The sequence below is a fragment of the Canis lupus genome, chromosome 22 (assembly GCF_003254725.2).
Source record: "Canis lupus dingo isolate Sandy chromosome 22, ASM325472v2, whole genome shotgun sequence".
NCBI lineage: Eukaryota > Metazoa > Chordata > Mammalia > Carnivora > Canidae > Canis > Canis lupus.
Window position 1 is genome coordinate 59326935 of NC_064264.1, and position 12756 is coordinate 59339690.

At 48.6% G+C, this 12756-nt stretch overlaps 1 protein-coding gene across 9 annotated transcripts in view; it reads left to right on the forward strand.

Moving 5' to 3' along the window:
• ARHGEF7 (Rho guanine nucleotide exchange factor 7) overlaps positions 1-12756 on the forward strand; it is a 126868-nt gene that overhangs the window by 22863 nt on the left and 91249 nt on the right. For 5 of the 9 annotated variants that reach the window (XM_025441047.3, XM_025441044.3, XM_025441045.3 and 2 more), the window contains exon 2: positions 6214-6300. In XM_025441047.3, coding sequence (XP_025296832.1) covers positions 6214-6300 — 87 coding nt within the window. Of the gene's footprint in view, positions 1-5832; positions 6078-6213; positions 6301-12756 lie in introns of those variants that run through there. The other 4 variants (XM_035704652.2, XM_035704650.2, XM_049099421.1 and 1 more) reach the window with 3 other exon arrangements.

Genomic DNA, 12756 nt, shown 5'->3' on the forward strand with positions numbered 1-12756 from the left:
ATGAACTAGTTCCATGCACCCATGTGCATGCATGTGGAGACTTTTAAAGGAGTTCATGTCCAGTTGCAGCTTGTACATGTGCTCACCTGTAACTGACCTATCTTGAGAATGTGCCTGAGATCAGGGAAGTCAACAAGCTCATGGAGCTGTCCCAACACCCCCTTCTCCTGCTTCATGTAAAAAGGCAGATCGTTCACTCACTTATCTCCAAGGCACACTGCTGCAAGATGGAAGACCTCCTGGCTGCGTAAGTAACAGAGACCTATGGTGTTGAGAAGTGAATGGCTCTAATGTCTGGAATTCTGCAGCCCAGGGGCTGCTTCTTGCTTGCTTTCATAGAGACTGCAGGAGACTCTAATCAGGCTGTTAACTGATGCTTTCAAAATTTTACTTATGATCAATTATACCTGGACTTAGGCTGCATAATTCAGAAGGCATAAAATGACAAAACTCCTTCCATTTCTTATTTTTAGGAATGAGGTTTCTCAGTGTTTACATAAAAAAAACCCAAGACAAGAATAGAATTAATGCTGGACTATGTTTCTTTCTAGCAGTAAGTGATAGTTGTCCATGAGTAAATAAGCTAATTAAAAAAACAAACAAACCTCTCTATATCTCACTAAGATACACATTTCCAGATAAGGTTTTACATTTTACATTTGGTAATTTTCCTTAAAAGCTTTAAAGAATTGTTCCCATCCTTTGTGTACTCTTAATAGTGTGTTACTTTATTTTTTTAGTGTGTTACTTTAGAAGAAAACTTGTTAACAATTAGATCTTTATAACTTAATAATCTTTTTTTTGTTTTTTGTTTTTAATTTTTATTTATTTATGATAGTCATCACAGAGAGAGAGAGAGAGAGGCAGAGACACAGGCAGAGGGAGAAGCAGGCTCCATGTACCGGGAGCCCGACGTGGGATTTGATCCCGGGTCTCCAGGATAGCGCCCGGGCCAAAGGCAGGCGCCAAACCGCTGCGCCACCCAGGGATCCCTATAACTTAATAATCTTAAAGATAGAGCTGACTTTTGCTATTTGTGACAGTGTGTGCTACAAAGTCACTGTGAACACTGAACTAGAAACTACTGAAGCAGTGTTCCTAGAGGAAGTGCAGGATTGGTTCCAATAGACACGTGATCTTGTATTAGATGTGTTTCTGTTTGAAGACAGCTTATTTATTATGTGTTCTTCATGAATAATTAATTCTTCCTAAGGAAACACTACCTCAGTTAAGGCACAGTTGCGCACACACACAGCAGCACATACTATATGTTGCATAGGAAAGAAAGCATTATGTAAAGATGAAATACTTGGAATCCTGTGAACACATTAACTAAACCTTACTTGTGGTGGAGCTTACTTTGTGATGGGGCAAAGGGCAGTGTGGTTAAACCTGTGACCTTGGCCTGTCCAAGGTTTGGAAAACCAAAGGACAGTAGGTGACTTGGTGACTTACTTGGCAGAAGAGGAAGGCATCAGCAAGGGTGGCATGTGAGATCCAGTGGTTCTACCTCAGGATTTTGGCTTTCACAAATTGGTGATGGTGTCAGCAACGTTCCCTCCCACACTGGCTTGAAAAATTCCTTCAGCCTTGTCTGCTTGGCTTTTTGCCTCAAATTTTTAAGTGTTTCAGCATAAGGGACAAATGCAGTGGAGGTCAAGCGCTTAAATGTGAGGCTGCGTTCTGGCACAGGGTCACACTCTTCCATGTCATTGAAAAAAATATTTTTAAATTTTTAAAAAAGATTTTATTTATTTATTCCTGAGACACACACACACACACACACACACACACACACACACACACAGGCAGAGGGAGAAACAGGCTGCATGCAGGGAGCCTGATGTGGGACTCGATCCCTGGTCTCCAGGATCATGCCCCGGGCCAAAGGCAGGCTCTAAACCGCTGAGCCACCCAGGGAATCCCTGAAAATTTTTTCAAGGGCAGAATTCCATTCTGATATTTTGGCTGCTGTGAGAGGGACAATTCTTGGAGTCTTAGGCTGACTTTCATCGCCATCATCATCATCACTGACTCCAGTGCCATGCTTTGCCATCTCGTCCAGGTCTTTTTTGGTGGGTTCTACTGCCATTTCTGCCAAAATTTCCTCCACATCTCCTTCCCTCATGTCTCTGAAGCCTTCTCCACTTATTTGCTGTGCAATATGCATTATGTTTTTGACACTGTTCTTAATATTTTCTGTAACACCTTAAAAAATTTTCACGCAGTTTGGCCAAACATTTCCAGCAGTTATTAATGGTGGTCTGCTTGATGCTGTCCCAGGCTGTGTTGATATAATCTATGACATTGCATATACTGATGGATTTCCAGTAGCCCATCATGGTAGTTTCCTCATTGGTGTCAAGAGCCTCAAAAGCCTTGCTGTAAAGCTCCCTGGTATAATATGCATTGAAAGCTTTTATTATGCCCTGACTGAGGGGTTGGATGAGAGAGGCAGTGTTTGGGGGCATGAAGAGAACTTCTGTGTCAGGGTGGGCATTTTCAAGTTCTTCATGGCAATGAACTGGGGCATTATCCAAAATTAATAAAATCCTGAAGGCAAGGTTTTTGCTATGGAGATAGCGTTCAGCTTCTGGGATAGAGCAGTTGTGGAACCAATCCCAGAATATTTCGGAGGCCATCCGTGCTTTTTTGTTCCATCTCCTGTGGACTGGCATGCAGTTCAGATTTTTGCCTCTAAGTGCTCGTGGGTTTTGTGCTCTGTGTACCATTAGGGGTTTACACTTAAAATCACCCTTGGCATTGACACACAGTAGCAAGGCTGCACGGTCTTTGAATGATTCATAGCCAGGAGCCTTGGAGGCCATTTGCATTATATAGGTTTGTCTGCCAACATTCTTATAAAACAAACCTGTCTCATCAGCATTGAAAACTTGCTCTTCCATATAACCCTTTTCATGTACAATGCTTAGCAGATACTTTTTAAATTCTTCTGCAGCTTCCTGATCTGCAGGACCTGCCTTGCCTGCAAATTTTTCATCGGTATGAACATTTTTCATGTGGTATGGCCTTTTGAAATGTGCAAGCCAGCCTGCACTAGCAGAGAAGGGTTTAACCTTTTCCTGACTCTGGGTAACATGTCTGTAAATTTCCTTGGCTTTCAGCCTCACAACAACACTGTCTACTATGCTCTTTTTATTGGTTGACATCTCTTGAATCCATAAGTTTAGCTGCTTTTCCATCTTTTCCATAGCTGCGTCACGCACTATAGAGGTCACTTTAGCACTTTCGGGAGCGGCCTAACGCACAGATCTGCAAATGTCCTCTTCCTTTTTCTGGATGTACCGTATTGTTGATTCATTAACATTGAATTCATGGCCAACAGCACTATGACTCAGGCCTGAATGAAACTTATCTAACACATGTATTTTCTCTGTAAGGCACGTTACAGCCTTCTTGCGTTTGGGAGCATTACCTAGTGCTTTAGCACTATGCTGGGGGGCCATTTAAATCAGCAAAACCACCAGCAAAAAGCACGAAAATGTGAAAAATGTGGTGCCAGTAGACTGCAAAAAGGATATCTGCTCATGTTACCAGCTGAAACAAGATGGCAGAGCATAACCTTATTATGCACACAGAGCTAGGAATTTGTGCATAAAGGGCGTTCAAAATTTTACTGCTCTGTATGTGTCTATAAATGAGAAAGAGCCACAAATACTGAATAGGGGTTACAAACAAATTTTATCGAATGAGTGAATTTGCACAGAATCCATGAATGAGGATGGACTGTATTTGTATGGGACTCTTGCAAAAAAAGTGTGATCAGTAAAATTTGTTTAAAAATGTATTTAGAATACGACTTTGTTGGGGGAAGTGGAATGGAAAGGAGTTGAAGGAGAAGAGAATGTAAAATTTGACTTTTTTTTTTTTTAAGATTTTATTTATTTATTCATGAGAGACATACAGAGAGAGAGAGAGAGAGAGAGAGAGAGAGAGAGAGGGAGGGAGGCAGAGACACAGGCAGAGGGAGAAGCAGGCTCCATGCAGGGAGCCCGATATGGGACTCCATCCTGGGTCTCCAGGATCACACCCTGGGCTGAAGGTGGCGCTAAACCGCTGAGCCACCTGGGCTGCCCAAATTTCTGACTTTTAAACAAGAGCTTGTTCATAATTTTTTAAGATTGAGGATGGGTATTGTATTTCTATTGCTTTTGGAGTCTATCAGACTTTTTTTTAAAGGATGTTTAACAGTTTCAAAATGTCATCAGGAAATCAGAAATTAAAACTTTGCAAACCATTTAAAATTATGAAAGATTTTCACTGCATATTTGGTACATACTTTCTCAAAATTCTTTTATGGAGAGACCAGATGGAGTAGGAAGCAGCTTTGGTTTAGCCATTCACTGGAAAAAAAAAAAAATCCGTTTAATTTGGAGGAAATATGTTGGTAATTTCTTCTACGAATTTTTAAACTATGGGAAAAAAAGCCTGATTTTTGCCCTCTTCACACCTCTCAACACCCCGTTTTCTTTATTCAAACTTTAAAAGACCTGAACTCTTTTTAAATGAAGCTGAAGTATTCCTGTGAGGCTTGATGGAATGTCGTGATTTTCCCCCAAGAAGAACAGAAGTTTGTTGAATGTCCTCAAATGTTACAGTTCTCTATGGTGCTTTAGACTAACTCCCCAAATGGAGAGCCTTCTTCCTCTGCGTTAGAACGGCAGGGGACCCTGTGCCGCCTCTGGCCTCCTGCTCTGTATTACTGGGTTTCTCGCCCTTTGTTGCCGGGGCAGGCGGTCACTAACAGCCTGCACGCGTGGCAGGTGGACCTCGCAGTTCTCTCTTGGGCCAAAGCACCGGGGGGCCTGCGCGGGCCCTCGCCGAGGTAGAAGCCCCGCCCCCCGCGGTAGAGCCTCCCCCCCGCGGTAGAGGCCCTCCCCGGGGAAGAGCCCCCCCTGCGGTAGAGCCCCCCCGCTGCGGTAGAGCCCCCCCCGCGGTAGAGCCCTCCCCCCGCGGTAGAGCCTCCCCCCGCGGTAGAGCCCCCCCGCTGCGGTAGAGCCCCCCCCGCGGTAGAGCCCTCCCCCCGCGGTAGAGCCTCCCCCCGCGGTAGAGCCCCCCCGCTGCGGTAGAGCCCCCCCCGCGGTAGAGCCCCCCCCTGCGGTAGAGCCCCCCCCCGCGGTAGAGCCCCCCCCCGCGGTAGAGCCCCCCCCCCGCGGTAGAGCCCCCCCCCCGCGGTAGAGCCACCCCCGCGGTAGAGCCCTCCCCCCGCGGTAGAGCCCCCCCCCCGCGGTAGAGCCCCCCCCCCGCGGTAGAGCCCCCCCCGCGGTAGAGCCCCCCCCCCGCGGTAGAGCCCCCCCCGCGGTAGAGCCCCCCCCGCGGTAGAGCCTCCCCCCCGCGGTAGAGCCCCCCCCCGCGGTAGAGCCCCCCCGCGGTAGAGCCCCCCCCGCGGTAGAGGCCCCCTACAAGTTCCCCCCCGCTGACTTACTGGCTGACGTACCTGGCTCTAACAGTTGATCATTAGTGAAGCACATGGTATGAATTCGGGGAAGGAGAACATTTGCACCTCGACCCCAACAAGCGAGATTTACGCTTCCAGTTATTTTAAATCCTCGTCACTGGACACTGCCTCGTTCCACTCTCTAGCTGGTGGCAGGGAAGAACTGAAGAAACACGGGGTTCCCGCCAGCCCCTTTGGGGTTGCTCACCGCGGAGGCCGAGCTCTCCTGGGACCTTCCGGGCAGGGCGGCGTCCGCGTGGGCGAGGCCGAGGCCGAGGCCGAGGCCGAGTCTGCACGGGCGTGGGGCCGGGTGCGCGGCGCCTGAGGGCAGGATCAGGTGCTGGGGGGGAGGAGTCTGCGCGTGGGGCCGGGGAGCGGTGTCCGAGGGCAAGAACCATCGCGGCCTCCGCCATCCCGCGCGTCTACCGTCTACCGGGGGGCAGGCGAGGCCGGAAGAGGCCGCGCGCAGCGGGCGGTGGGGGCGCGGCCTGAAGACGTCACTTCCGGCGGCGGCCCACTTCCTGGAGAGGGTAGGGGCCTGAGATTGGTGCAGCCCCGAGGAAGGGAAGCGGGTGAGGAGAGGCGGCGGCCGAGCCGGCGGGCGTCGGGGGCGGCCGGGGTCGGTCGGGGCGGTCGGGGCCGCCGGGGCCGCGGGTCCGCGTCGTGTCGCCCGGGGCCAGCTTGCGGGGGCCGCCGTGGTCGCGCCCCGGGCCTGCGCGCCGCCGCTCAGCGCCTGTGCTCTGTCTGTGTTGCAGGTTTACCCGGAGCCCCGGAGCGAGAGTGAGTGCCTGAGCAACATTCGCGAGTTCCTGCGAGGCTGCGGGGCCTCCCTGCGCCTGGAGGTGAGCGGGCGGCGGGCGGCGGGGGCCGGGGGGCCGGGGGCCGGGGGGCCGGGGGGCCGGGGCCGGCCTGCCGCGGGGGCGCTCGGGGCGGGGGGGCCTCGCTCGCGGGCCGCCCAGGGGTGTGAACGCCGCGCTTCCAGGGCGGGGAGCAGCCGCTGCGTGCAGCCCCGAGCCGGGCCGTGGCCGTGGCCGCCGGGGCTTGCGGGTGGGTGCCCCACACTGGCGACAACCGTGTGTCAGGGGTGTAGGCGGAGCCTTTGGCCCCTGCCTTCGCTTGAACGCTGCTTCTGGGGGTTCTCTGGGGACCCGCATTCAGGTCTGGGTCAGCCCCTCCGTTCTCAGCGGGTCCTCAGGCCTAGCGGGGCTGGGATGAAAAGGGCCCGGAGTCCTCCCAGCCTCACTCCTTTCTCTCCTTCCGACAGCCAGAAAGGAGGTGTTCTTTGACGTTGGGTGTTTAGGGTCGAGACCGGCTTTGTTTTGGGGAGCGTATGGAGGCGGGGCATCTTTTCCGGGCTGGGCAGCGTTTTGTCACTGGGCTAAATACGGTTTTTCGGTGGCACTTCCCTGGAGATTTCCTCTCCAACTTATCTTACCATGTGCATTTTCTTCATCTTGGGGTAGGTTGTGGTTTAGATCAGGAGCACTGGTCATTCTTTCATTTAGGAATTACAGGTCAGAGTGGCCGAGGTCAGTTGTGTGCCTGAATCTTTTTCTGCCTGCCGCTTTACCACCCTTAGTCTTTGTTTCCTTATCAGAATAGAGATGATTTACGTCGGGCTCACGGAGCATACGAGTGCATCTCCAATGGAACATATTATGGAGGGTGTATCCCGTAGAGCTTTCTTCGCTTAAAAGGACAGACTTAATGTAGGTTTCTTGGAGGAAAAAAACCTAAAAGCCCTCAAATCTACAACGGAAGGTCAGGCAGACAACTTACCTGCTACTTGAAATTACACAGGAATTGAGATTTTTAAAAAATTGCTCTTCTTATGCATGACTGTGAATGTTAAGGCATCTTTTCAGTAGTATTTGACATCTGCGAAGAAGTAGCTTATAGCTAAGTGAAAGGCTCTCTTACAGACCCCGTAGACCATAGGGCTGTTTGAGAGGGGGCAACATTGTTTTAGAAAGGCTTTGTCGTTTTACCCTTGATTTCCTTCTTGGGCTGGGGGGAATATGCTTTGCTGGTGAGGATCTTTGCTTTTCCTTGACCTTTGTTGTCAGATTGTATTTTCTTCAAACCAAGTCTTGTTTATTGTTACACTTAATTTGAAATTCAGTTTGCACATTAAGATTATGATCTCAAAATGTCCCTGTGGGACTCTTCAAGAAAGTATTAAAGTTGAGTCTTAAAAATCCCTCATCCTTCACTCTCTGGAGGTTGCTGTGGAGATTTCATATCCCTGTTCTGGATACTAGTTTGAAGGAGCTCGAGGAGAGGTCACTAACCTCTGTCCTAAGCCTCTTCAACAGTTCTTGGCATACAGTAGGCCTTTCAATACATTTGTAGTTGATTAACTTTTTATTTATAAGGAAACTTGGGTGAGTTGTTTTTAAACAGTAAGTTATCTCTTCTAATGGACATACTGTTATTTTTTCAAGTTCATTTGAAAGTCACACTTAAAATTCATAGTTACCAGGGATCCCTGGGTGGCTCAGCAGCTTAGAGTCTGCCTTCCGCTCAGGGCGTGGTCCTGGAGTCCCGGGATCCAGTCCCACATCGGGCTCCCTGCATGGAGCCTGCTTCTCCCTCTGCCTGTGTCTCTGCCTCTCTCTCTCTGTGTCTCTCATGAATAAATAAATAAAATATTAAAAACAAAACAACCCTCATAGTTACCTGAGATAATTAAAATGAGAAGACAGCACATTAAAACCCTCATTGTTGTCATCTCATTTTTCCCCCCTTAGGAAGTTACTCTGAGAAAGCAGTCTGGTATGGTGTGAACCCAACTTGAGCTTTCAGATTTGTTCTAATCAGTGATGTGAAGGGACTGGCCTATTCAGAAACCTGGCCTTTGCATGTGGACCAAGACTTTAAAGAAAAATATGTAGAGAGGGCAGGGAAGGACCTTGCACTTGAAGTGTTTTAGGCTTGACAGCTTTCATTTTTACAACATTCTGAAAGACAGAGAAATTGTTTGAAATGACAAAACCAGTCCTTAAAACTGATAGCTTGAATTCCAGGTTGGCTTTTGTTCAGTACATGTCAAGGTGCTTTTTTTCCCCCCAGAGTTCAGGGTGAAATGTGTTTGTAATGGACTATTTTTGGCACGTGTATTTTACCACCATTTTAAACTATGCTAAGATTTCTTAAAAGAGGAATTGAGCGTAATGATTACTATTATCAGTCCTTTTAATTCAGTGTAGAAAACCGGGTATTTTCTCCAGTGGGTTGTTCTGATTATGGAGAGAGTTTTAATTTTAAAGGAACTTTGTACAGTTTGCATTTATTAAATTTTGAGAAGCAACTTAGGTTTTAAGTTGGAAAAATGATTTTAAACTTGGGGAAAACCTTACTTGTAGGAAAAACCACACAGCTGGCTCGGGTGACCTTTTTATTTTTTCTCTTTGCAACTCGTTTTTATCTTACTTGAATCTTTCATTTCCTTGAATAGTATAGAATTTGATAAGAATTCAGATTTTTCTCCCATGTTCCTAAAGGTAAAGTAAGATCTCCTGAGAAATGACTGTTTAGAACTATCTAGGTAAAGTTGATACTTCTCTTAAACATACTGACAGAAGGAGGTGCAAGCGTGGTTCTCTCCAGTTACTTTTGAGAGTGTTGTGTTGAGAAACCCTAGTTTGCCTAGTATATGTAGCGAGGACAGAATTGTTGTGCAACATAGGAGGGAGAGAGTATCTTGCTAATGGGGACTGAGTGCTCTCTTGCTTAGTTTTCCAGTTTCCATTTGATCTCTGGTTTCAGTTCTTAGTTATGTCTTTATTGGTAACCTTTTAAAGGACTTCCACATGTTACATGTTTTGCTCCTCATTCTTGACTTCTTGCAGCCCTGGTCTGTCAGGGAAGAAGCCTGGCCCAGTGCATCCATTTATTCTCAGCGCGCTTATCACGTGAACCACCTGTTGTGTATTTTACCTCTAGAGGATAAAAAAAAAACCTCTTGGGATAAACATTTGGGCCTTTTTCCTCCTGTGTCCTCCATGGTGTCCCCATTTCATTGGGGTCCCCTGTTTTCCCCATTGTGCAGGTGGTAAAGCAGGTGTGGGGCACTCCTGAGGTCCTGCACTGCGTGTTGGGGTTAGAGAACAGAGGGTGGCCGCTGGGAGAGGAAACAGGAGTGGCAGACCTCAGAAAGTGGCTGAGTTTGCTCCAGCCTTTTCCCACTCTGCTTCCTCCAGGCTAGAGGGGCAGCTCTGTGCAGGCTGGCGATCTGGCTGTAAGAGCATCTCCTTGTGTGTGAGGGAGGCACTTTGTCTGAAGTCCAGAGAATGAAAAGGAGTTCAGGTGGGTGCTCCAGCATCGGCATCAGCTGGGCTGATATAGTTAGCTAGTGGGAAGGTTTTGGGAAACGTTGCCTTACGTGTTTCCAAAAACCCTCCTCCTCATGCAGTGAAGGACCGATTCTTCTATTTTCTTACTATGTGTAATGCTTGGTGCTCTTTGAGATTTTTAAGTCAAAATTTTGATTGAAATTTTGTCCAAAAGAATATTTAAAAATCAAAATTAAAATCTGCTTGCTTGGAAACTTAAAACTTGTTGACAAAGGCTTAAGAATTAATTGAAACAAAGTCCAAAGTATATTTATAGTCTTTTTCCTAGGTATGGAATGCCCCTGGCAAGTGTTACTTTTGTCTTAGATTTAGACAGTTGAATAGTTCAACTGCTTACTACTATTTTGTGTAAAGGTATATTTGAGGCCACATGGCATTTTTTTTTTCTTTAGCCAGTCCTCTTCACTGTTGACATAGCCGTAAGCTGGAAGTGGTGGGTCATGAATGACATAGTATTTGACTTTTATTGATAAAATTCTTGAGGTTTATTTGCCATATCTTTGTCAGAACTTGCATTTTATTTAAGGAAGTTGAGTTAAATTTGGGAGATGAGTATTCTCTGAACATCTTGTAGGTATTTGAAAGAAAGTCAAATTCTCTTCAGGTAATATAGTTATATTTAACTTCTCTGGCAAAAAAGTGTCAAAATTGACCCTGTCTTAAATTTTTGCATCTTGCCAAATTGTTGTGTAGTGTGAGCAATTAGTTACCTGTGTATCCAGGCTGATTTTTCCAGAGTAGGTAAGTGCACTTCAGCTTTGTGGGATAGCTCGCTGGTTAGGTAGTGCTATCCAACAGACAATGTAGGGGGCGCACTCTTGTGTTTGGATGGCCTAAGTCTGGATCTGTTAAGAGGCTACCATCTTTAAAATTCAGTAGACTGATACTTGATGAATACAAACATGCCCATACATTTTGTATGTACAATTTTGTTTACTCACAAATATCCTGCACTTGAGCTAGACCTGGGGTGGCCTGTGGGTCTTGGGGCCCAGCTCAGTAGGTGAGCATGCAGGATTTGTACTCTGGTCTGGGGGTTCCACCCAGCGAGTTCTTCCATGTATGCTGCCGCCTGGAGTGCAGGAAGCTGAGTTGTTTGATGATGGCAAAGTAGTGCTATTGGACTGATTCCTGGGAAGGGCCATAGGTAAGTTCTGAGTTTAGCTGGTGGCAGGGCTGGCCTTGTGGGCGTGCCCCCCCCCCCCCCCCCCCCAGGTAGTCACATAGCTCTGTACTTGGTTTAATGTTCTGCTCATATCCTCTGAGATTCTGAAGAATCTTGAACCAGGAGGTCTGCATTTTGTTTGTGCTGGACCATTACAGATTAGATGGTTGGTCTGCCCCCGTGGTATGGCTTCCACTGTCCCAGCTCGCCAGAGGCCTGCTGAACAGTGACTGTCGGTGTGCCCCTCCCCAAAGAGAGACGGGAGTAATGAGCTGGAGCCAAGTGTAAAGAAGGAGAGGTGATGGTGTCTCACAGGCTGGGAATTCCTGCCCTGTGTCCTGTTGGCCTGAGGCCAACTAAAGTTTCTGCCATGGGCCCGGCAGGCTTGGGTGAGCCCAGTAGGCTGTGTCCCTTACCGCAGTGAGGAGATGGAGACGCGAGACTTAATTCTGGACCTCGGCCATTGTCCATCACACTGTCCATCACACCGTGAAGCCGACTGTCGTGAGGTACTGCTTCTGTTACAGAGTTAGGATTGCGTCCTCTCTGGTGCCCTGAGAACTGTCCTGGTGTCCAGGGTACTGCCAACCCTCTGCCTGTCCGTGGTAATGGCAGGACCTAACACAGATCCAGGGTTTTGTTTCTGAAGGATCCTGTGGAGCAAGCAGTCCTCTAGTATTGGGGTGGATGAGGGTGTGGGAGCTGACTTGCGCTTCCCCTTGGAGAACCTCCAAGGTGAGGAGGGAGGAAGAGTCTTGGATTTGTATGTAAACTTTCAGTGCCTCCATGAAAGGGGACTCTGCTAGATACAGGGCAGTGGGCCAGGTGCTCCTGAGGCTCCTGCCAGGTCTGCAGTGTCGTTTTCACTGTCCTCTTCTGTGGCCTCACCTGGCCACCACTTCAGGGCTGGACTTAGCCCAAGAGTCTCTCCCTTCTTCCACCCTGGTCATGGAAGACAGTTGCTAAGGCCTGCCTGCTGGGCTTCCTGGGACACCCATCGAACGTGGTATCAGTGTGGCTGGCTGGTCAGGCTCCTCTGGGTTGTAGAACTGCATCCAACAAGTCTGCCTGAATGCCAAGGAGTGCTGGCATTCCTTCCTGTGTGCGGTGGAATGACATGGCTTTTGGCTCCCACGAGAAGGCAGTTCTGCTCTACCTCCTGTGAGCACACCACTCACGCTCTGCTGCCCCTGGCTGTAGGTGCATGCGCCCATCAGCTTCCCTGGGGTGGGCTGATGGGATCTGGCCTTCATTGGCTATAGGCTGTTGAGCTACTCCTGTAGCCTACATGGAGGCTGAAAGCAGAGTCTTCAGCAGCAGGACAGTGAGGGAGGCTTTGCACTTGTGAGGTGTTGGAGCAGGAGGGGACATGAAGAGGTCACTGTAGCCTAGTCTCCCGTTTTTAAGCAGGTGGAGACCCAGAGATGCATGTGGGACATGCATGCGTTCCTGGGAGACTGTGCCAGGAGGGAGTTGTCTGTGTGTTTCTCAGGTTTGCCTGGCTGGTGGGGGCAGGGGAGGGCCTGGGACCGAGGAGGGCATGGTGGGCTCCCTGAGAGTCTCCGTAGGTGAGCCACTCCTGCCTTCTCTCCTCATCTGCTCTTACTGGTGTTCCCCTTGGCCTCCTCTCTCATGCCTGCTGCCTGCGCTGGCCACTAGCATCCCTTGCCCCAATTACCATAGTGGCCCCCTCCTCCTGCAGGCGGGCTTCCTTCATTTTTTTTTTTTTTTTGTATATTTTTTTAATTGGGGTTCGATTTGCCAACATATAACACCTA